A 24950-nucleotide genomic window follows, 5' to 3' on the forward strand; every position below is an offset into this window, starting at 1 on the left:
CCAAACCCAGCGCCGGAAGAACGGACGGGCAATAGGAGAAGTCATAGATCCCAGCGTTGCGTTTCAGAAACATTCAGGAAACATCAGAGGCATCATCCACGGTTTCCTTCATCCCTCACCAGTAGAGTGGGTCCATGTTTACCTGATGGACCACTGAGCTCTTAAAACGAAGACGGCGGTCGGAGGGCGGAAAAGAAAAAGTCAATAAAATAGACCAGCTACAACAAAACAACGGACGCGTAATTATTTGCACAAAGCATTAGAAAATACTGTGATATTTTATTATTAAAAATGCTGCTGAAAAGTTTATACATATGTGTCCAGCCATATATATCTTCTATCATTACTTAAGGCAAAATCAAAAACAAAATTGCAAAATAATAACTCAAGAAACCATTAAACCCTGCGTGCCTGTGAAGGTCAAGAATAAAAGCCTAGGAAAGTTTTTTGTTTTGTTTTGTGTTTTGTTTTGTTTTTTGTTTTGTTTTTTACTTATTTTTTTCCTCTTTTTTCACTTTTTTATAGATAGCAAGTATATTTTATTCTCATAGAACTCTATGAAGATTCTATAACTTCTTTCCATGTAGAAATAAGATATCCTTTAAGATGTATTAAATTTCTTTTGATCATATCCTCTGTAAAAGCTAAAGTTATTCACTTAACAAGAACTCTTTTTTTTTTTCCTTATCCAAATGTCACAAGCCTGACACATTAGTGTGCATATTGCTAGCAGAAGACAATTGGAAATACTAAACAAATATTGGAATTCACATTACAAACATACCAGACCCACACCGATGCCAGGCATCACTTCCCGTGGAGATGTATGGACAGCCTAAGTCGCCGTAGCCCAGCTGGGGGAAACAAACAGCTTGCAGAAATGACCTGACAATCGCTTTAGAAAGTGATGAACTGGGGGACAAAACTCGTATCCGTGACCCCTCGAGCTGCAGGGAAGGAGTGTGGCTTCGCCACGTGTGAAGGAGGGATTGAAACAGGTCGCAAATGTATATACAGAGAACCCCTCCCACGTGGAACCCCAGATAAACGACAGAATTGAATGTGTGACTTGTGTGCATTTCTAAGGACTGTCTTTTCCTAGAGGGCGTTTTCGAACACGCTGACGTACATCACTACAGTGTTCGTGTATGGGTTCGGTTCGCAAAGGTAGTCCCGAGGGGCAAAAGGACGTTGGTTGGACTGCTCTTTCCGGAGAACCCCCAACTCAGCAATGACTTTTAAGCCTGGCTTTGCAAAATAACCACAGTCAAGCCCAGAGACAGTATTTTCAGGTATCTCTGGCTACTATTTCCTAATGCTGCAATAATTCTTGAAAGACAAAATACAAAGTAACCACGGCTATCTTTTCTTTCCACCTTATGACACTCAAAAATATTCCTTCGGGAGAATTAAAAGGACAATGGGAACATGGGAAGGTGTTGGAGGGCACATCTCCGGTCCCCAGCTTGCTTGCCGATTTAAAAATGGGTGAGTCATTTGCATATCTTACCTTGACGGTGAAAGCTATCCTAACTTCCCCGAAAACCCACGCAAAGCACTTTTCACGTTCTGTCCTTTTCTGTGGGTTTGTTTTCTGTCTGCAGTGCTCATGGATCAGGGACTGATATATAGGTCCACGGAAGGCAGGACTTTCAGACAAGCGTATGTTTTGTCCAATAAATGATAGGAAGAATTAAAAAATCTTGCTTACTGATAAATAAGGGACTTACTGCTTAAACCGAAAAAAAAAAAAAAAAAGGGAAAGACACATGCCCTCGCTTCAATCTGATTAGCTAAACGGAGGAGGTAGCTTAACCAGCGTTAAGCCTTCCACAGCTGCACTGCGGGAACACTGAGCCGTATTTACTCGGCAGGGCATGGCCCCACCAAAGGCAAGCTTTCTTCCCTTTTTTGGCAGGACCCTGGAGTGGGAAGCAAATCTCCCTCAACATACTCAAAGAACCACAACGACAGACCAAGATCTGTGTTTTGTGTCTCCTGCCATCGCTCTGTGGGTGTGTGTTTCTAATTCGACAAGCTCTCCGTGGACCCCACGCTGGGGGTCCGTCCTGGCGTTGCAACTCCGTGAAGGCTAACACACAAAAATAAAAAAGTTTTCTGAAACCACGGTCTCCTAGGAATGCCGCTGCATGCATTTGTGCAACCTGCGAAGGGGGGACGCCCCACGGCACAGACAGTCTGGGTCCGCTGAGTGACACCACATTCTCCTACAAATGAAATGTGTTAGAAAGCCCCGTGTCTCTGCTGACCACAAGTAATTAAGAAGAAAATCCTCCTGTGTCCGGGAGGAAACAGAGGTGAATGACTAATGTGTATATATATATATATATATTTATATACATACAGACCACAATGAAAAGCACAATCTTGGGAAAGGCTCTTTCAAACTGAAAACACCAATAAAAGCTTTTTTGTTGGTTTTTTTTTCCTCTGTGTGTGTTTTTGTTTAAACTCACAGCTATATACATTTTTTTGTTTTTTGTTTTTTTTACAAAGTTTCTTAAATATAGTTCAGGCTGGCAAAACATCTCTTTGCACAGGACTATACGTATGTTCCTACATAGTCTGCTCTCGGAATAATAAAATTCTATGTTTCCTCCTCTCCGTATGCTGGGTAAAAGCCCACAGACTCTTTCTTTCCTTCCATGGAGCCATCCGTCGTATGGCACATAAAGAACTTTTTTTGTTGGGTTTTGTTTTGCTTTTCAATTGTAATTTAAAAAAAAATTTTTTTTTAAGTGTCCCTGGCTGAGTTCCCAAAGGGTCAGCTTTCAGTGTTGCGTTGGAAACATCCAGGTCCGTGAGACGGCGATGTCCTAGTCACGCTAAACGTTCGTTGGAGAGATGAGGAGGGTGAAGCAGGGATGTAACAGCAATGGATACTTTTTCACATTTCATAGGGTCAGAAGTTGATCTCGTAATACTGGGAAATGCCAATGGGATGGGTCCACAGGGACATGATGGTGGCCCTGTTGCTGTTCTTCTGTTTCTGTCCTAAGTCAGTGGGATGACAGACATTCCTTGCGTGGGGATGTTGCTTCTCTCTTTCTCCCTGTCTCCGGCGGGGAGGAGCCGAGGGAGGGCAAGGGAACCGCAAAGCTATACTCTAGTGGTTGAGTGTCCGTGGGGGAGATTGGTGCTGTTTTGTCCTCCGCTGAAGGTGTTGAACGTATGCAAAGGTTGCATCCCCGTCAGTGTGTTTGGAATCATGGTGATGGTGTTTGGTGTCATGAGTGGGATGTCATCCGGAGACCGGCGCAGCGTCAGGGTGTAGTCTGGGGGACAGGTGAGCCTCAGCGTGTCGTGTGCCTGCAGTGACTCGCACTCGTGGTCGTGTTCGAGCTGCTTCATCTGCAGCGACATGATCTCTTCGTTCTGAATGTGAGCAATGTCATTGGTCGTGTTTCTCTGGGGACTGGGGCGCCTGTGCGTTTCGTGGCGTCTCTTGTCCTTCTTGTAGTACAGAGCCGCAAAGGCCAGAATGTTGAGGAAGAGCAGGGAGGCCCCCACGGCGATGGTGACACTCAGTTCGGTGGAGTAATCCCGTTTGGTTTCGATGAGGACAGTTGTGTCCTCAGGCCCTGTCTTATGAGGGTCCTTGGAGTGTTTGGGGTTGTTAGCGGGAGTGATGGCTGGGCGTTTGGTCGTGGGCCATATCTTGGCGGGAGACCGGCGGGTTCCATAGGGAAAGGAGGTCATGTCAGGAGGAGGGACCTTTGTGGTCGTTGAGACATACTGGAAGATCTCATTCAGGTTGTGAAGGTGGGGAACCAGTTCCAGCCAGAAAGCAACCTTGGTCGCTCGGTAGTGATCCCTCACTCTGGGCTTTAGGCCAATATGCAGATAGAGCTGGTCTTTGGGGTTATACTTGGACCAGGCCACCTCCTCAAAGCGATTGGGTTTTGTATGAATGAACTTGGTATCCTGAGGAACAGGCTGATTTGGGTCACTGGGGACAGAAGGGAGAAAAAAAAGAGAAAGAAGGTCACACTCTCCGACACCGGACACGTAAATCTCTTCATCAAATAAAACAGGGAATCACAACCAGTGAATCACACGTGTTTATTGATGAGAACCAAGTACCCAAGGAGCAACAGACACAATCTGCTGGAATTCAAACACGGCTACCATTTTGTCTTTTCATTAACACCCCCTCTTCCCTTTATTTAAAACATAATTCCCGATGGCAGGGTCATGGCATTTCCATAACATTTGTACCATTTTTTGAATGCATCAAATGCTCTTCAACAAGGAAAAACTGAGGGAAAAAAATGGGTGTAAGACGTTTTTCAGTATTTCGAGTTTAGCTACTTTGGAGCCATAAATCTTAACCAAAGGTGTTTTGCCCGCACAGGGACATTTGGCAATGTCCGGAGACATTTTTGGTTCTCATGCATGGAGGGTCGTGCCAGGAATGGGTGGAGGGCTTGGGGGCAGCGTTCAACATTCTCCAGCGCACAAGAGAGCCCACCACACAAAGAAGTCTCTTGTCACAAATGTCAATAGTATTGAGGTTGAGAAATCCTAACTTAGAGGCTGTTGTTCAAAAAAGCAGACATTCTCTTTCTTGCTCAAGAGTGGCGTCTGAGGTGGACGACTACAGATTGCAGCTTTAATAACTAAAATGTATGTTGAAAATCAAATAAAAACAGGCCTTGTAATTGCAAAATGTGAGTAAACAGTAATATGCATCACGTATTTGCTCTCTATTTGAAAGAGGCATACTTATGTGCTTGAAAGCCTTTTGAAGACTGAACCACGTAAAGATCAAAGAACTTTCCATTAATTCTAAGAATTTTGATAAGATCACACTTTCAAATATAGTGAAGTTCACACGTTTAGAAGAACTAACACTCAGTGCCAGAAATTGAGGGGTTTTGTAGATGTTAAGTGCGCCCGGCCAACTTTGAACCCGAGAATTGCCTTGTTATCCACATAAGCGAGCAGAGGAAGGAAGCAAATCATCAAAAGTAAAGGATAATCCACAACATGGTACTTTAAATGTTTTTGCCACCAACTCTTTAAATCTCACAAGCAACCTCCCCAAAATATCCTATTCTCATCTCTTCCGTTTATTTTTTAGGGTTGGTAAAGTGAAGTATAGTTCATCTTTATGTTTATTTGTTTGGAAAATTTTGAGGTCAGGCAAAGTAAAATGTCATCTGTTAAACAGCACTGAGCATTCAGACATCGCATATGGGCCGGAACAAGGTGGGACCTGCACACCCACGTCGATCGCCCTGGGTATTCGAACTTCTACCTGGCACGCTACAACTGCCCGGAAGCACTTAAAAAGCTACCTGCAGCCACTCTCCGTCAGCTCACATACCAGAAGACTGGGGGACCAGAAGGTCCTCCCTGAAGATCCCAAGTCCACACACATGACCGTGCATTGGGCGGGATGCAAACAATGTACGGACCAGCAGGTGCAGCGTTTGCTAAAGGAAGGACTTTTGCCCTCAGTCTGAGGCTGTCAAAAGCATTTCCATGCCTTAAGCTCTGCAGCTGTCCCTCTTCACAGCTGTGAAATCATGAGCAAACTCTTAAGCCTCTCTCAGCCTCATCACCTTCATCTAAGAATGGGTGAGAATATTGGGATTGGAAGTTAGTGATGGAGGTGGAATAATCAGTACACAGTGTGGGGCAAATAGGGACAGCTTAATAAATATTGTCCCCTTTTGCCAATATGTGAAGTAGAAAATTGCTTAGGGAGAGATGACTATAAAGTCATATGCTGTAATAACAACAGCATATACAGTATACTATATCCTGTATATAGTGCATGCCGTATGAAACTATACTGTATACCATGGTATATATGGTGTACTAAACACTGTACATGGCATTTACTGTATACCACAGTATATATGGTATGTTTATATATTGCATATATTTTAAATCATAGCATGTGCAGTATATTATATACTGTATACCACAGTATATAAGGTACACTGTATACTGTACATCGTATTTACTGTATACCACAGTATATAAGGTACACTGTATACTGTACATCGTATTTACTGTATACCACAGTATATACAGTATACTGCATTTGTAGATTGTATATATTATAAATCATAGCATACAATATAGTACATATTGTATAAAAGTATACACTACACCAAAGTATATATGGTACACTGTATTTGTATATTGCATGTTATAAACCATAGCATATGCACTATATTATATACTGTCTATAGTATACATTGTATAAAAGTATACTGTATGCTATAGTATATAAGGTACACTGTATACTGCACATAGTCTTTACTGTATACCATAGTATATACAGTACACTGTATTTGTATATTGCATGTTATAAACCATAGCATATGCACTATATTATATACTGTCTATAGTATACATTGTATAAAAGTATACTCTATGCTATAGTATATAAGGTACACTGTATACTGCACATAGTCTTTACTGTATACCATAGTATATACAGTATACTGTATTTGTATATTGTATATATTATCAATCATAGCATATACAATATATGCTGTATATATACTGTATAAAAGTATACTGTACACTACACCAAAGTATATATGGTACACTGTATTTGTATATTGCATGTTATAAACCATAGCATATGCAGTATGCATATAATGTCTATAGTATACACTGAATAAAAGTATACTGTGCACTACAGTATATAAGGTACACTATATACTGCACATAGTATTTACTGTATATAACAGTATATATGGTATGCTGTATTTGTATATTGTATATATTGTAAATCAGCATATACAATATATTCTATACTGTCTATAGAATATATTGTATATAAGTATACTGTACACTACACCAAAGTATACACGGTATACTGTATTTGTATATTGCATGTTATAAACCATAGCATATGCAGTATATTATATACTGTCTATAGTACACATTGTATAAAAGTATACTGTATGTTATAGTATATATGGTATACTATATACTGTATATAATAGATTGTACATCACAGCATATATACTATCTAGAGTCTACATTGTATAAAATTATACTGATACCATAGTATATTGTGTACTATATATAGAATGTATTGTAGACCACAATATATGCAGTGTGCTATATAGTACATATAGTATATATTCTATACCACAGTATATATGGTATACTGTGTATATATACAGTATATGCTATATTAAAGTATACTGTATATTATATACTGTATGAAAGTATATTGTATACCATAGTACATACTGCATAAAATATACTACGTATGTAGATATCTATATCTATCTATATATATAGATCTAATTATATACGTGGTATACCAGAAAAAGAAATTTCACCTTTTAACTGAATACACACTAACTGAAGTGCTTTTATTTTACTAATAGGATTAAGAAAATAAAACATAAAATTATAGGTCCTAATGCCATGAGTTTTCTTATTTATGTGCTCATTTATAAGCATTAATATATTTAAAAATGAACTTTTTATCTCTTCTTTTTAAAATTCTTACATGTTTCATAAAAGTGTTGGCTTCAGTATAGCATCTCATGTTTCTTTTGAGTCTTCTGGAATAAATTTTTGAAAAAATTCCTATTTAATTGGAATCTGCCATGGAAACATTTGTCATCGATTTTTGTTGCTCTAAAAGCAAGGAAAGGTGGTGAGGATTCCTACTATTTTTCCACTGATCTGATTTCACTGAACTGGGTCTATTAGCTGTGTGGACCTTTTATTAAGTGGACGGCATCTCGGAAAGAGAGTGTTCTGTTCATGTTTGATTTTGGACTATTTTTGATGAAATTCACTGTGCATTTGAAAGGTAAAGAAACACATTTATTTTGTTCTCAAAGAATAGAGCAGAGGATTTTGAAAATCCAGATAAGTAAGCTTTAGCCTGATACAATCTATCAAAGCTCTTGGAGATGCACAGTCAGAAGCCTTAACCCAAGATAAACTCACAGAGCTTATGAAAGTCCATCATTTTCCTTGTCAAACACTCCAAAGACAGCAAGACCTCTAAGTGGGATATCAGTGTCTTGCTTTTTAGACTTGACTTCTGCAGGTGGCATATTTTAATTTCCACGAGTAAAATTAAAGATCATAATGATTAAGGATAGAACGAAACGGATGTAACTTCCCTCCCGAGTAAAAACCTCAATGCATATCTGCATTTCCCAGCACCTGAAACAGACATTTTCACCTGTCATAATTGGAGACATCATTTTGGCAAAGAACAGTCAAGTGCATTTCTAAGCTCTTGTGGTCCATTTTATTTGCTAGAGATAGGTAGTATGATTTCTTTAAAAATATCAGTAAACTCTCTGAGAGGCTCTTTTTGGTGGTGTAAGGTCCTCCTTGCACCCAACATATTGTAGTAGCTATTAGTTACTAGACCTCTAAGAAGAAGACTACCCTATGCACCAAGAAAATGGGTTCGATGACACATGTCCACCTACACAAGACAGACGTTCATTCATTCAGCTTAAATTGTGTTTTGGCAGGAAAGGTCATTTTAAGACCAGACCGAGGCTGCAGGTGTCCCTAAGCCCTGACCCTAAGCGCCTCTTGCTTTTTGCAAAGGTTGAAGACAAACTCATCACGAGATAACCAACATGACCAAAATTCATGCAGCCTTACACCAATGTCCTGAGAACTAATCAAAAAAATTGAAATCTGTATTGGTTGCATTGGCCGTGCCAAAACTGTCTTTCCATTCTCTTAACTTGATAGCATTCAAGTAAGGCCTTCGATGGACAAGGCATCATTAAGTTGCTCAAAGTGCTGCCTGTTGCAATGTGTTCTAGAGAGATCAAGTCTTCCTTGGTGCTCCCTTTATTGCCACTTCTTTGCGCAAAGAGCTCAAACCAAATCGGTGTTTGGTCCACGAGCACTTGGATTCCTTGCACCAGGCGGGTCTTATACTCTGAGTCCAGAATTAAGCACCACCCCTCACCCAGTGGCATCGATATGGTTTATCCTACATTATTCCCTTATGGGCACCATTTCGGCTCATGTTCCTCTGTACCCCTCAAGCAGCCCCCTGGGGACAAGGAAGTACTCCTCTGCACAGACCTTATTGTACCACCGCCCTATTTAAATAAATAACTACCAACTACCTCTTAGGACTTTGAGATGTATTGACAAATAACTAAATCAGCAGACCTCACATCCCCTTGTTCCTCCATTTTCTTGTTAGACCAGCAGCTATGGAAATGTTACCCCCTACTTACGTTGGAAAATGGCATTTTGCATTTCACATTAGAGGAGTTCTGAGGGACCTCCCCTAAAGGATGATTTCGGTCATTTCAGTGACCTTTCCAGCTGAATTAAGAAAACTCACTGCATTAATATCCCTAAGCATTTATTATTTCACCTGGGATTGGCATGCACTGCGGAAGCAAAACCAGCCCCTGTTTGGATGCGGTCCAGATCCTTCAGACTGACATCCAGAGCTCTCCATCGTCTCTTTCCTGTTTGCTCAGTGAGGGCTCAACTCTCTCTGAAGTTTTTGACTCCCCTCAGAGGAGAGCTGTTCCTCGCAGCTGATGTGCTCACTCTTTTCCCATGTGTCCCACCATCTTTAGCACCTTCGTGAAGGCCACAAGCATCCTGAGCACATACCGCGAATGGCCATATGAAGGTCTGTGGCCCGTGATGAATCCCAGGCCACATCAAGAGCTCCGCGTCTATGTTCCCCATACACGGGGATGAAACACAGGCGGTAGGAATGGAGATCTTAGGAACCCAAGTGAGGCCATGAAAACGCACCCACTAACAGAATGTTGTGGTACTTCTAATCCTGGCTCAGTCTTTGATAGGTCTTGGTGAAAAGGTCCATTTGGAGCTAGGAGCTCTTTCCCGTCTCATGACATTCATTAATTTCCTTTATCTTCTTTTCTTTCTTTGTTAAACAGCGCGAGAGCATCAGCCTCAGAGCCTTTGGCAAGGCGAGAGGAGCTAACGAGAATTTAATGGCTTTGTTTGGATTTTACCATTTTTTTTTAATGGTTCAGTTACACTGGTGATGAATGATAGTCGCTTCCCATTTAAGAAAATCATATGAAGTTCATTTCCAAACGTGTAAGGGGAAAAAGTATGTGGTTTTAACGAAGGTAAGCAATGATGGTGTGTTTAGATATCACGTAAAGAGTGCTATGGGCGGATGCCAGTGTTAGTGAACGGGCATGGCCACCATTTGGGAAATGGCCTTGTGAGTCTTTCTGCTTTAAGAATGTGACACTTTGCTAGGAAAGGTATCACCCATCTGAGTTCAAGGACACAATTGGGCATCATCCTGCCTTCAGGAGGGCTGATGGGTTGAAGTGTTCCCCCTCAAATTAACATAGGCTGCAGAGGTAACCCCCAGTCCCTCAGAATGTGTGGCCTTATTTGGAAATAGGGTCATTACAGAGGGAATCAGTTGAGATAAGATGGAGCAGGCTGGACTTTTAAGCTAATATGACCAACATCCTGATAAGAAGATGGCCATCTAAAGACAGAGACACATAGGAAGGTTGGACGGGATGCAGATGCAGAAATTGGAGGGACGTGGCTGGAAGCAAGGCACACCAAAGAGAGCCTACAAACCAATGGGAGCTAGGAAGAAGCAGGAAACCTGCCCTTGCAGGTCTTAGAGGGAGCACGGTTCTGCCAACACCTGCATTTTGGACTTCTAGCATCCAAACTGTGAGACAGTACGTTTCTGTGGTTTTAATCCACACCATTTGTGGCATACAGTTATAGCAGCCCTAGGGACGTTATAATAATATAATAAACAAGGATCATAGAAAAATACTTGTGGACTTGACCTCAGTCATCTCCTTGTTGAAGAAACAACCTTCAGGTGACAGGCGTGCACCTCTCTCAAACGTCCATGCATTCTCCCTCCCCGACACCCTCATAGGACCTTTTCTTAGACCAAACTACTCAAATCTAACAGTTCAAAGTGGGTATCCATGCAATACACTTGGCGCTCTATAAGCATGCCATACCTTTGCTAGGACCACAAAATACTCTGAAAGCACTTGCCACCCAATAATATTTGGGGTCATTGTAAAGAATGACACCTGTTAAAGCCCTAAGGAAGCACGGAAACCCTCAGCTTCCCCACATCCTGTCTTTCGAGGTGCACAGGACTCAGGCACTGGGGCGGGGCTGCCGCAGGGTGGGAACCCCATTCTGACACGCGGCACGCCATGGGGAGATTGACCAACCCTCGGAGCCCTGGGCATCTCCGATGTTAATTCCAGGCATGAGGCTCAAAGTTAATAAGAGAAGTGGATGCAGGTAGAACAGAATGATAGCTCATTAATTTCCACAATTATGTTACTAGACAAGAGAAAAATGAAAAGATGCTGTGATGTTTGTAGCTATTTGAAATGTTGGGGAGTCTTCTTCTCTCATTGTTTGCAGAGACGCTGTTGAAGACGACATTGGTGATATCGATTATTATGTGTGGGTCTTGTATATTTTCCGCTATGTTTAGCCAACGAGCTTCCCTTTGAGGTGTGTATACATTTATACACTTTCCTATACATATATATATGTATGTATATATAAAAATATACACAAATATATATATACACGAGTATATATATATTTATACACTTTCCTTTGAGGTATATTATATACATTTATATACATTTATTTCCTATATATACACACATATATATGAAATGGGTATTTATTTATGAAATAAATGTGTATGACATATTTAAATGAATATATTTGTAAATATACGTATACATAGGAAATAAATCTCATAACTGTAGAGAAACACTACAGATGTATACACATATATGTGTGTTATTATATAGTATATATACCCACACAGTATTTCCTAGATGTATTATGAGATTGACTTTACTCTCTTGGCTACACAATAACGACAATTGGCCACGTGGCACATAGGTTTTGATAACCCTATTATTTATCAAAGGTGACCAGGTTCCTACTGAGACTTGAAATTCTGGGATCAGCGTCCAATAGAATTGCCATTATGTCTCAGCCCTGAACCGGCAGGTGGAAAACAGAGTTTTTAGTCATGCAATTAGCACGCTGGTCAAATGCTGGTTGATACGACGCAATGCGGGGTGAGGAAACAACGAGGCCCCTCCACCGTTATTGTGTGTGTGCGTATGTGTCATGGAAAGAAGAGTTGTATGAAGGAAGCAGACAAACCAGGAGAGAAGTAAGAAGCCAGCGTGGGAAGAACATACCCGGTTTTGGCGAAGTTGGTCCAGTAGGTCATGACCACAGCGCTGAGCATGACATCGTTCTTGGAGAAGTTACAGCTGAAGAGCTCAGTGGGGCCGATCATGGGGATCCCAAAGACGTAGGGCACTTCGTCGCCGTGGGCTGAGTCTGCCCAGCTGGGCTTCATTTCACTCTGGCAGTGGTGATAGAAGGCATAGAAGTACGTAGGAGAGCCATACTGAGCGTGGAGGTCGGCGGTGGCCACAGCGGGGGCCACCCACTGGTGGTCCGTGAAGAGAGCCACGAGGGTTTTCCGACGCGTCTCCGGGTTTTCCTTGTCGGCCCAGTCCGTGTACATGAATTTGATGGTCTCCCGCAACGTGTCCTTCCCCTCCGGGTAGCCATAAAGGTTGTCCACAAAGTTGGACACGGAGAAGTCAAAGTCATTGGGCGTCACGCCATCTTCGTTGTCCACGATGCCATCCACAAACTTCAAGCCTTCCCCCTGGTTGACGCCCAGCATGATGTCGTAATTCAGGAACTCCCCCTGCTCCATCAGGATCTGGGGGTCGTCTGGGATGACATCGCCGTCGATGACGGGGCCAAAGGAAATGTGGTACGTGGCGGGGGTGATGGTCTGCTGAATGAGCTCTTTGTAGTTCTTATTCCGAAGACATTCCACCATGTCCGTGGTATCCAGCATGTTGCAGCCGACTTTATCTGCCAATATCCGAGTGTACTTGGCAGGCTGGTAGTTCACTGCCCAGCTGGACAGGGCGGTCCCACTCTGGATGATAGCCTTCTGGAACAGACCTGCAGGTGCAGAGTTGTAGACATGCAAATGAAAACCCGAAAGATAGAAAAGCAGCTTTTACTTCGCAAAGAAGGCTCTGATTGTCTCTGGGGCATGTGAATTTCTGGATACAGTGGCATTCAGCTCTTTCAGGAGTTTTTAGTCATTTCCATCTCTTTCTCTCCCCCTCCCCCTCCTGCTGGATATTGGTTAGCTGGGGTGTTCTTCACACACACATACACGCACACACACGCACACGCAGGGTTTAAGAACCTGAAACTGCATTTACAATTTAGCTGCACTGGTTTAAAAAAAAAACCCACGCACTCCATCTACCCTTCCCCAATTTCATGTTGGCATCCCCATCGCCAGATGCTGTGAATAATGCCTCAGCGAGTTATCACCTCCCCCATTCCTGAAAAATACGCTTTGTGCCAAGAAGACGTCAAAGACCGTTTTGCCTCACTGGCGAAACCAGGTAGCACTTCATTATGGGGGAAAAAACCATGCGCTGAAATCAGTTTCAGAGTATGAATTCCAACACGTATTTGTATTTCCACCGTCAATATATTACATACATACTTTTACGACTAAAATATTAATTAAATTAGTGATTACTAAAGGAATCCTCAGTTGCTTGGCCAACTAAAATGTATTTTTCAACAAATGACTGATCTCGAAATCGCATCAATTCAAAGCCCAGACTTTTCTGTCTTGTATTCTGTCACAAGTTAAAAACCTGTTTGGCGAGAAATGAAAAAAAAAAAATTGGGCAATTTGATGAGTAAAATTCTATGTAGCTTACAATTTTCTATCACATCAGTCTAGTATATGAATGTCCGTAAGTAAAATAACTTTTTAAAAAACCCTCTATTTTTCACTACTGCAGGAGAAGAGATGATGGGGTAGAAAATGATAGCATTCTGTTTCTTATCTCTTCCTGACATTTTCTTGAATTCCAGCATGACGCAGCTCTGATGCCTTGGGAGTTGCTGGAAGAATAATTCAGCCGGGAGCCCAGAAGTTCGTGCCCTGTAGAGTGTTAAGGTCATGCAAGCAATCAAGTGAGGAAAACATGATTGCAATCAGGAAGATGCGATTCTAAAGACTGGAACATTGCCCAAAGAGGACACACAAGAGAAGATTTTAAATGGCTCTGGCTTTGCTCAATGCAACATCAAAGCCATTCGGGGGCCAGTCTCCCAGAGTGGGTAATACTCTCTGAGATGTACAACTAGTGACTTGTGTGTTTAGCTCTCAAGATCAATGTGCGAAAGAAACCCGCGAAAGAAACGATGCCAATACCTGTCTACGGAAGACTTTCGTAAGTTAAAATAATCAGGATTAAGAAGCAAATTGTGCTACAAGTTACGTGTTTTATGTTTTTCCCCTTTTACGCTGATTGGCCATGACTGATATAGCAGTGTGTGTGTGTGTTACAGACTATAACCCCTGATAAACCGTGAAAAATTAGATAAAGAAAAATGCCATAATTCATACTAGAAAATTCAAGATACGCCAGCATTTTGGTGTCATGGCCATGGGGCTGTTTGCCACTCAACGTTCTGTTTTCTACCACTGAGTCCAATACATGCACAGCGTTGACATTGGGTTTCCCAGGCTCCTGGGCCCCTGCTCCAGACTTCTTGACGCCAATTACTGTTCCTTTGAACAAATGCACCTGTTTCTTATAACCTTCTTGTCTTTTGAATCCTGGAGCTCTTCATTTGAGTCTTTGCTATAATACCGTGGTGAACATCTTCATGAAAACATCATTTTCCATGCATGGGGTGATGGTGTTTTTAGACTACATCACTACAAGTACAATTCTAAGGCCGACAGTCTGGGTATTTATATATTGTGGGGTTGTTTTGAAAAGCTTCCCTGCAGAGACATGACCCACGTGCAGCCCGGCCACAGAGCTCACTCATCTCCGATCTGTTGATTTAAGTAATTAACTCTCTTTCTCCAATTAGATTTGGTTTACAGTGCTTGATTCCTACGGAAGCCGGTCCTGACTACTTGCTCACTCGAGAACGGGGATTATACCCACTGACAAACGGGAAAGTCTAAATATTTCACGGAATGCTGCAGGAATTGATATTACCAAGGAATCGATATTAGCCTCTCATTTTTCACTTTTTCATTTTTGTAAAAATGAAGGGTTAACATAAGTGTGAGCCCCTAATTCGAGCTCTCGTTAGACATTATGAAATCACCTACAACTTTGTCAGCTTTGATTTGACTGATGGTTGCTTGTGGGTCCTGCGCTGGGCATCTCATTGACGGGTGAATTCTGAATCTCCTTACTACACTGAAAATCCACTTGTCACATTGGTGCCCGGACCAGTTAAAATTTCTACTCAAGCTGAATGTTTGTATCTCCTAAGGCCTGCTGAACACCGTCAGAGGAAGTCTGAAGTTCGCGACGCAACATTCAAGTGCAAAAGCAGTGGGTACATACAATAGCAAATAGGAGAGGCAATGGGGAATATGCACAGATATTCATGAACCCGTAAGGCAAGTCTATTCTGCACAGAAGGTGAAGAGCACCTTCCACTCTTCCCCGATGTTTCATCGCTAAAGGGGAAGGAAGGGAATAGGTTTGAGTCGGGGTCTGGGAAGCTTGGTTTCTTCCCTGGCTCTGTCGCGTGCTGTGTGACCCTGGGTGGGTTATGCAACCTCTCTGAGCTGCCATTTCCTTTCTATAAATGCTTCACTTCACCAACGGACACAAGGGAGCTACCTTGACTTAGGGTGGGTCAGGATTTTTATTTTATTTAATGTCATTTTTTTTTAGCAGGGAGAGAGGCAAAGGGAGAGAACATGAAGCCCGATGCCGGGCTCGATCACAGGACCCTGAGGTCATGACCCGAGCTGAGGTCAAGAGTCGGACGCTTAATGGACTGAACCACCCGGGCACCCCAGACAAGCGAGTTTTAAAGCACATGGCCATGAGCCACGTTGTTTATGGAATGTACAAATCTGCAACCCTTACCTATATCGCTGTTTCTCTTCTGTATTACCCTCCCCAAGCTGAGATGAGAAGTTGACCGAATTTAAAGTTGACCAAAAAGATAACATTTAAAATGGACCGAATAAAGTCGGAGAGGCAGAAGCAAAGTGCTGGTCTTTCTAAAGAAGTCATTTTTGTCCCAATTGTTGCAACGGGCATCTCATTGTTAATTTAAGTGAGATGACAAAATAGGGTTTACGTGGGAAGAAAGCTGACTTAGAAAAATGGGAGTTCATGTCATTTTGGGGATTTTCGGTGGACGCTGTGAGCGAGACTTAGGGCAACACCACCACCAAGCACCTCGGATATGCACTCCGCGGGCATTCCCTTCTCAGCCCCCCGGCACGGGGATGCCCTTATTACCTTCCGAATAGTGCGACAAGGTCAGCAGACTGACGCATGAGGCTCCCGCACCCGAGCCAAAGATGGTCACTCGTTTGGGATCCCCACCGAAGGCGCCCACATTCTCCTCGATCCACCGTAGCGCCTGGATCTGGTCCAGGAGGCCATAGTTGCCTTTGGCCGCCTGGTCGCCGGTACTTAAAAACCCTGCAAGAGAACACAGGATACGTTGGGCTGTCAACTATTAAAGAGCACATGCACGTTGCTGGTCCTTGAAAAGGTATCTCATGGTCTACCTTGTTCATTCTTTGCTCGTCTCCCTATAGATGAGAAGCAGCACTGGAGAGCATTGAAACCATTTTTTTTTTTTGCTTTCTTTTTTTTTTTTTTTTAAGATTTTATTTATTTGTCAGAGAGAGAGCACAAGCTGGGGGAGCTGCAGGCAGATGGAGAAGCAGCCCGTCCGCTGAGCAGGGAGACCGACATGGGGCTCAACCCCAGGACCCTAGGATCATGATCTGAGCTGAAAGCAAAGGCTTACCCCACTGGGCCGGCCACCCAGGCGTCCCTGGACAGCATTTTCATGGCAGGACCGATTATGTTATGTAAATCATTGTTACAATGGTTATTGTTTCTGTTGACCCTATGATACAATGTCTCCTCTGTGAGTTTGTATAGGGTTACTGTATCAGACACAATCAGTCTAAAATATTTATAACACGTGATAATATCAGAGACTATAAATTTGACCAGATTCAGGTTATTATTCCTGTGCACATGTTGGTTGCAAAGTGAGAAAGTCTCCTAAAAGATGTTTTTTCAGGGAAAATCCTAAAAGAAGTTTTTCAGGGAAAAATAGTACATGTGTTGGGCTGGGGGGATTTTTGTGTAGATGTTTAAGAGAACAAGCATGTGTATAAAAGCATTATAGGTCGGTTTTTTTCCCATTGAATTTGTTATTAATATTTTCATTGAATTCCTTTTAATGCTCCAGTTTCAAAGTAAATGATAGACATCATGAGATCCCAGTCTTACTTAGCATGCACCTCTATCTTCCCCCTATAGGACAAATACCAGAGTCACACACAGAAACCCACAAGTCTTTAATCTCAGCCAAATGACAATGCATATTCAAATCACTCCAGCTGTTCCTAAAATGGAATGAGCTGGTACGTTTTATTTTAAGAAGAAGGAAGATTCCGTAACCTGAGGAACTAATTTCACTCCCCAGGCATCAAATTCCTAATTCCCGCTTAGAAGCTGCAAAAAAAAAAAAAAAAGGCATTTATGGGAGTAAAGTGATCACATAGACATTGGACTCCTTGCCTGTTTCATGTGGCAAAAAGATCCTGACCTGGAAAAAAAAGGTTTCCTTCTGAGGTTTGAAGCCATTTTGTTGATAGATAGGTAACTCTCCTGCTGAAATTCAAAACTACGGTTGTTTTGGAAAGCACCTGCCAAGGTTAATTTATTGTACAAGCATGAACCCAACTTTATATCCCCTTCTTTCTTGCACAAGCCTTCTGACCCAAAAAAATGCAAGTCATAAAAAGTGGGTTTTTTTTAAACCATTTTAGTTTGTTATTTGCCCCTGCCCCAAACACCCAATTATGATATTTCCATCGTCCGTTGCATTTCCAAGGGCCACGCCATTAACTTCATTTCAACTAGTGCACATTAAGTTCCTGCGATCACCTGCTCCACTATCGATGTGAACACAGACTGATTTGGGCCCTGAAATAACAGGAATTAGAACCGAGGTCATCAAGTCCCCTCTCTAACCAAAGCTGACAGCAATTCTAAGGAGGTCCCAAGCACCAGCTTCTAAAACGTAAAACAAAGTAAGTGGGGGATGAAGGCTAGTACCCAACGAGGAAACGAGGCTTCGTTCCCCAGGCACCTGAGAAAAATGCACAGCGTGTGCTGGGAGGGTATCAGAAATGAATGGGCCCCATTTAAAATAAAGCAACGGGAAGGTTTTTTGTTTTTGGTTTTTTTTTTTTTTTTGGTTCTAAAATTGCAACGCTCGAACTCACAATCAACCGTATCTATGCAAACAGATGCTAGATGAAACCTGCAAGGTTGTGCATGTACGGCACGTCCCGCAGATCCAGGCTTCTCCCGCGTTCACAGGGATTGGAGCGGAGATTAGCTGTGATTAGTGGGAATGTTCAGACGTTACCAACCCCTCCCTCGTTTAATTAGCAATTACTAATTAGCGTTTCATGCCAGCGAATGTTCCCCGGCTCTGGCATTCATCATGCAACCTTTTACACAGTTTCTCATAAAATGCATCGTGCTCGGCTTGGGAGAAAAGCCCCTTTCATGCAGCTTTCTGTATGAAACCGCTCCTAATGGCAGTTTGGGTGCCGTATAATAACCATAAGACAAGCCTCCCGTTCCCCATTAAGGAAAGAGGTGATTAATTCCTAAAGGCTCTAGTAATTTTTTGGCAGAACTGCTCTGTCTTTAACACATCCTTCCTCCACCACCTCTCCTCCCCCCTCACCCCCTCTTGTCAACTCTCCCGGAATGACCTATTTGCTTATTTTGTTTCCGAGGAGCACCATGAGGATTTGCAACCTACGGTAAATCACCAGCATTTATTACCTCAGAGCCCCTCCCGAGCAAAACGTGTCTGTTGTAACCTCTCAAATGCCAGGCTAATTAATATTCTATACGCTGGCAAATCTCAGTTTTCCTCACAGCGTCCTATTGAAAGGTTTGATCTTTGCGATTCTGAATTCCTTCCAAAAGTCCTGAGGGAAACAGCTCCTCCATGCATCTCTGAAGTTCAGCAAATGAACGTGGGGTTTTTTTGGAAGTCAGTGTTACCATAGTTTCTGCCACAGAATATTCATTTAGTGCAACACCCAGGGACTTTTTTTTTCCCCCTTCTCTTGTAATTTAAACAATCAACAAGGCAGAGTTTCCATTGCAGGTACAGAATGAATGCAAGCAATTTTATTTTCTCTGCAAGAGCGTATTCCTTTGCTGTTCTGATGGTGAAAATGCGGTGTTTGATATAATCCAGATATGAGATGTGTATGCATTGACTATCGTGGAGTTCTATGGATGGGAGAGCAGATAATTAATTTGGAAACAGCCAGGCACATCACCAAAGCTGAGTGCTGGTAGAAGCATCCTTAGAAGTCTGTCCCACCGCAGAGGACGTAACTGCCCATATATGCTGCCAATGAATTCACAGGAACAGCCCGTTGGCTGGCTAAAACCAGAGAGTTTAAACAAATGGCTTCTTTCACTGATAAGGACTCCTGGCTACAGATCCTTGAAGCATTTCAGCTGATGAAACATTTGGCTTTTGAGATTTAAGGTCTCTGCCATGAAGGCTGTAAATCAGTCAGTCCCCCGCCCCACCCCAACAATGCAACAATGAGAGAGAGATACAAAACAGACCCTCAAACTCAGACATACTGTCACTAGATTGATACCAAGTTTCATTCCAAGCCCTGGAAGGAACAAAAAAATATATATACACTCACACAAGAGACATGCTCAGTTGTCGAGCGGTTATTTTAAAATATGGTCCACGAGACATGCCTACACCCCATAAATCACATTTCCCCCCTGCATGTTGAGTGAAATTCCACATCATATAAAAATGAAGCACTGTATTTGGTCTTCTTACTGGTGCTAGAATAGAAAGTTTCAGGCTTTTATGATAGGTTATCACCATCTAAAGGTTTCTCATTCTTCTGAATTGTACCATAGGGTTTGGGGGAGTGACTCCAGGTCACACGGCTGTCCGTGCACTGCAGGTCAATGGTTAGAAGCCCAGCGGTAGGACTTTAAAGCGCCAATCCATTTTCTTCTAGGAGATAAGTCATTACATAAGCATAAGCAGAGCAGACCTTGTTTGGGTGAGCACTAACCAGAAGATAAGTACTAAGTGTATACTGAATAATGTATTTCACATTTTTAGGGTGTGCATTCACCTGCAATTGCTAGAATTAGAGTCTCAACTGTATTTCTAAAAGAACTTCTGAAATATAGTTGACACTAGATTCATTCTTATTAATTGCATATATGCACATATGTGTGTATGTAGGTCATGCATGGACGTGTTTATGCAATGGATGTAGGATGTATCTGTATTAATAGGTCATTCCATGAGAGCACACATGTGTATGAATATGTGATATATACGTGGATACAAAATAGCCTACTAGCAAACCAGTAGTCTTTTTCAAATCCTAACATCTCATTCCTATACAGGCATGTACGTGTGTGTGTGTGTGTGTGTTTGTACACACACTTAATTTAATGGAGTAAAAGCAAAAAGGAATGTTTACCTAAAATTCTCCAGTGAGAAGAGATAGATTTATTTGAGGTCACATAAATGAGCCCAGAAAGAAATGTGTGATAAGAATTAGAGCAGAGTTTACTTTTAAGATGAAAATCAGCCAAATACATGCAAATCGCTCTTCTCTGATGTTCACAGAAATCCTTCACCGGGTGCATTTATTACAACGTGAATTCTGTGAGCATGATGGGGGAAAGCTCTTGAAATTCAGTGTCTCCATTTGTAGTTTTTAGTTTGCTTACAGATGACATGAGTCATAACCTACTGTATTTAATTAGCACATCAATGTCATACAGGGTCAAAATCTATTTCCAATGTCAGTAGAATAAATCTAAGACAATTACGAGGACAGTTGATTTCTACGGCACAGGTTTCCAAACACGGGACCCGTTCAGTGGTTAACGGGATTCCTTACATTAGTTCCATAAAGTATATTATATTCCCCACTATGTAATTGAGAATGAGGCTGTGCAGGTGTTTTTTTAAAGTAATTTAGTTGAAATTATATTAACTCACAAACTAAGACCAAAATTATATTCTGGAAACAAAATACAAAATAATAAACACAGGTTTCCTTATTACACAATAGAGATCAAAGCGTGAAGCGTTGGTTAATAATTTCACAGTGATGAGATTTTGGCAATGGCCAGTCTGGGACCGAATCCTCTCCGAGCCAACTTTAGATGCGTTTCCATTAGAAAGCCCATAGGAACACTGCTGTAGATTTGTGGGACCTGCATTCAATTGGCCACCAAATCTTTTCGCTTTTATTTCTGAAACAGCTCCAACACCTCGTTCCTCTGCTGTGTGTGCACCTCAGTGCCCGAGACAAGATTTTCAATTCACTCCTCCATCCTGGCTGCTTCCAACCCATTTCCTTACCATGACAATAACCCTAAAACCCTTAAACCCTGAGGTTCTATTTCTATTAAAAAAAATCTTTATTTGAATGTGCAGAGGTAGTCGGCCACCCAAGGATCAATTCTTATTGATTGTAATTTTGAAAATAAGGGATGACAGCAATCTCGGCATTCATGAATAAAAGACAGGTTGCGTGAATTCTGTTGGCTGAACCATATAACGGGGGGATCTTCATTTGTGGAGACGCAGAAACACAGCTAAGATCTCTCAAGGGAAAACAATGAGTTGCTGAATACTGGGTCCTATGATCCCATGATTATTAACATAATAAAGTGAGGTGTAAAATGTAAACTCTGGAAGGAAATCCCACATTTAAGAGTGCTTAATTCTGGGAATGTGGTTATAGGTGATTTTCCCACTTAATTCTAAATAAGGGTTTACATTTTTTACAATTTGTAGCTTGCTCTTTAGAAACCAAACAAACACTATGTTACTTTGTGAATTTGGTTTTAGATGCAATTGGCTACATCCAGGATGCTCTTTAAAGGGCTGTGGTGAACTTGCAAGCTGCCTTGTCCACACTGCCCACACCTGCCTTCCTCCTGTAGACCTGGCCTCACGGGAGTGTAGACCAACCCCATCCCGTCCCTGCTCCAACCCCTGAAGCAGGATTTTAGTGTCCTTGCTTTCTTTCCTTCTACCTACGCAGCTCCCGTCTCAAAAGTTTCCTGATTGTCTCCAATCTCTCAGCTCGGTACGTTTCTTTCAGCGGAATTCTATTACAGAACTTCCCGCTCTCTAGGAAGGATACGTGCTTGTCATTCAGTAACGGGTTAGCGTGCGCACTGGGGTCAGCCAGTCCCCTTTGGGTTGGAACCTACAGCGACGCCTTGGGCATGTAGTTGAAGGTTTCCAAGTCCCAGTTTGCTCACATGTGGAACTCAGAAGAGGATAGTGATTATCACAGAGTGTTGCTTGGGGAACGGAGTGGGGAAGGCCTACCCCAGAGCGTTGCTTGGGGAACGGAGTGGGGAAGGCGCATGCAAATGTCCCATACCTGCTCTTTACGGTGTGTGCTCACAAATGGTCAGCGGCTACTCCGACATCCCTGATAGCAGACGCATTGCTAGTTACTTGTTTCACTGACACACAGCAAGTATGAAGAGATGCCCTTCCAGCAAATGAAATGGGTCCAGATGGAAAACTGATTACTGGTCTACCTAGGCTCTGCCTTGGAGATCAAGCATGTGATACAGAAAACGTCTATGCTGTCTGATTGCACATGTCATTTATGAAATGATTTGGCATGAAGGTGATGCATGTATTTGTTAATCCTCTGTATTAAGTGTTCCGTATATGCTTAAAGGAAAGCAATGCAAAAAACAAAACAAAGCAACAACAAAAAACCACCTCATATTATAGCTTTTATCCATGCTGTGAGTTTTGGAGATGCCATTCTACCAACATTTATATGTACCCACAATGACCCAAGCAACATAGTAAAAGCTGGGGACAAATACAGTATTTGAAAACTTACACAATTTTTGTTTCGCATTTGCATGCTTCTATTTGTTTTTAATAAGAATATTTCAGGACCACAGGTGACAGACAGTCGCCACACTTGTGCTGAGCATGGCTTAACGTATAGACTCTGTTGTACCCATAAAGGTAATGCAACATTGTCAACTATACTTTAACTGTAAAAAAGAATATTTTAAAGCTGATTAGAATTGAAAGTCGTAGTTTTTCCATCAAACTATATTTATGAAGCACACAGAAGATACACATTTTGTACCTATATGGTATTCAGAGCCCTGCATATAGGAGAAAAGACGATTTATACAATCCTATTTTTAACATAATTGTCATAATCTCTTTTAAAGTACACTAACTCAAAATATGCTGCTTTCCTTAGATATGCTTAGATATGCTTTTCTATCCTCAATGGCAAACAAGGATGGTGCTGGACATAATACTATTATTTATGAGTACTTACTGCTAAGTACTATCCAGGGGTAGACCAGAACCAGTGTGTTCTGTTCTTATTTTTCCATAAAACAATCAGAACAAGTAAATGCAATAAGGACAATGCATTCTTTTCCAACTCGATCAAAATCCAACACTGTCTCCTAGCTCACATAATCTTTTTTGTGCCCAGAAATATCCCCAAGCTTTCCAACATTGGTTTTCTCCGGCAAACCTGGAGCACAGATATGGAAATTGTTCTAATTAAGAGAAAACAACAAGATCTGAGAGGCAACAGCATACCCATGAGTAACAAGTAAGCATGATAACCTGCAAAAGAAGGGAAGGCTTTCCTGAGAAATTTAAAAGGCAGAAATGACAATTTCTCACTGAAAAATAACATACAAAAATATTAAACAGATCATATAACAAAACAAGTATGAGTAAATTCAACTCAAAAAGAGTAGATCACTGCTTTTTTTTTTTTTAGATTTTAAGTTATCTTTACACCCAATGTGGGGTTCAAACTCACAACCCCAAGATGAAGATTGTCTGTTCTACCGACTGAGCCAGCCAGGTGTCCCAATAACTCTGTTCTTAAAGATTAGATATAATCTTGTCCTGATTCTCCACTCAAGGAATGTTATCTCACCAACTTTGCTTAAATGAAGTAATTTTCCAGAGTCAAGAACATATCAAGTCTTCCCTACACAGACAGCATATAGAGACCACATCGGGTCCCCTGAATTTTGGCCATTACCCTTGGATTCAACCAAATACCATTAACTTTGCAATGGCCAAACAGCAAAAGCAGAACCAGAGCTGGGGTCAACTGCAGAAAAAGAACGGATCTTAAAATAATGAAGATGTAATGGAGATGAAATATTTAACAGGCACATGGTGTTAATTTATTTAATTCACTCAATGAACTATGGTGCAATTCACCAGATCTTCATGGGTGCCTACAATACTCCAGGCACTCATTGTCCTTGTGGTGAAGATATAGCAATGAACCAGTTAAACTGTATCTTCAAATGCCTGAAACTCATATTCTAGCATAGGAGATGGACAACAAACAAATACAAATTAAATTATGTATTTCAGTAGTTCCCCATTGTGGCTGTAACAAATTACCACAAATATAGTGCCTTAATACCACACTAGTACTTACTGTACAGTTTCAGAAGTTGAAATATAGATAGATAGATGATAGATAGATAGATAGATAGATAGATAGATAGATGATAGATACATAGATAGAGATAGATGGATGATAGATAGAAGGATGGATGTTTGAGTAGATGGGTGGGTGGATGGATAGAGGGAGGGAAGGAAGGAAAAAAGGAAGGAAGGAAAGCCAGAGAAAGAAAGGAAAGGAAAGGAAAGGAAAGGAAAGGAAAGGAAAGGAAAGGAAGGAAGGAAGGAAGGAAGGAAGGAAGGAAGGAAGGAAGAAA

At 41.7% G+C, this 24950-nt stretch overlaps 1 protein-coding gene across 3 annotated transcripts in view; it reads right to left on the bottom strand.

Moving 5' to 3' along the window:
* Positions 1-243: 243 nt before the first annotated feature.
* Positions 244-24950, bottom strand: part of NLGN4X (neuroligin 4 X-linked) — a 289436-nt gene continuing 264729 nt past the window's right edge. For 2 of the 3 annotated variants that reach the window (XM_034649474.1, XM_034649472.1), the window contains 3 exons: positions 16368-16553; positions 12219-13008; positions 3121-3970 (listed from right to left, as the gene is read on the bottom strand). In XM_034649474.1, the coding sequence (XP_034505365.1) occupies positions 3121-3970; positions 12219-13008; positions 16368-16553 (1826 nt within the window). Of the gene's footprint in view, positions 3971-12218; positions 13009-16367; positions 16554-24950 lie in introns of all 3 variants that reach the window. The other variant, XM_034649473.1, reaches the window with a different exon arrangement.

This window comes from Ailuropoda melanoleuca, chromosome X, assembly GCF_002007445.2.
Source record: "Ailuropoda melanoleuca isolate Jingjing chromosome X, ASM200744v2, whole genome shotgun sequence".
Classification (NCBI taxonomy): Eukaryota; Metazoa; Chordata; class Mammalia; order Carnivora; family Ursidae; genus Ailuropoda; species Ailuropoda melanoleuca.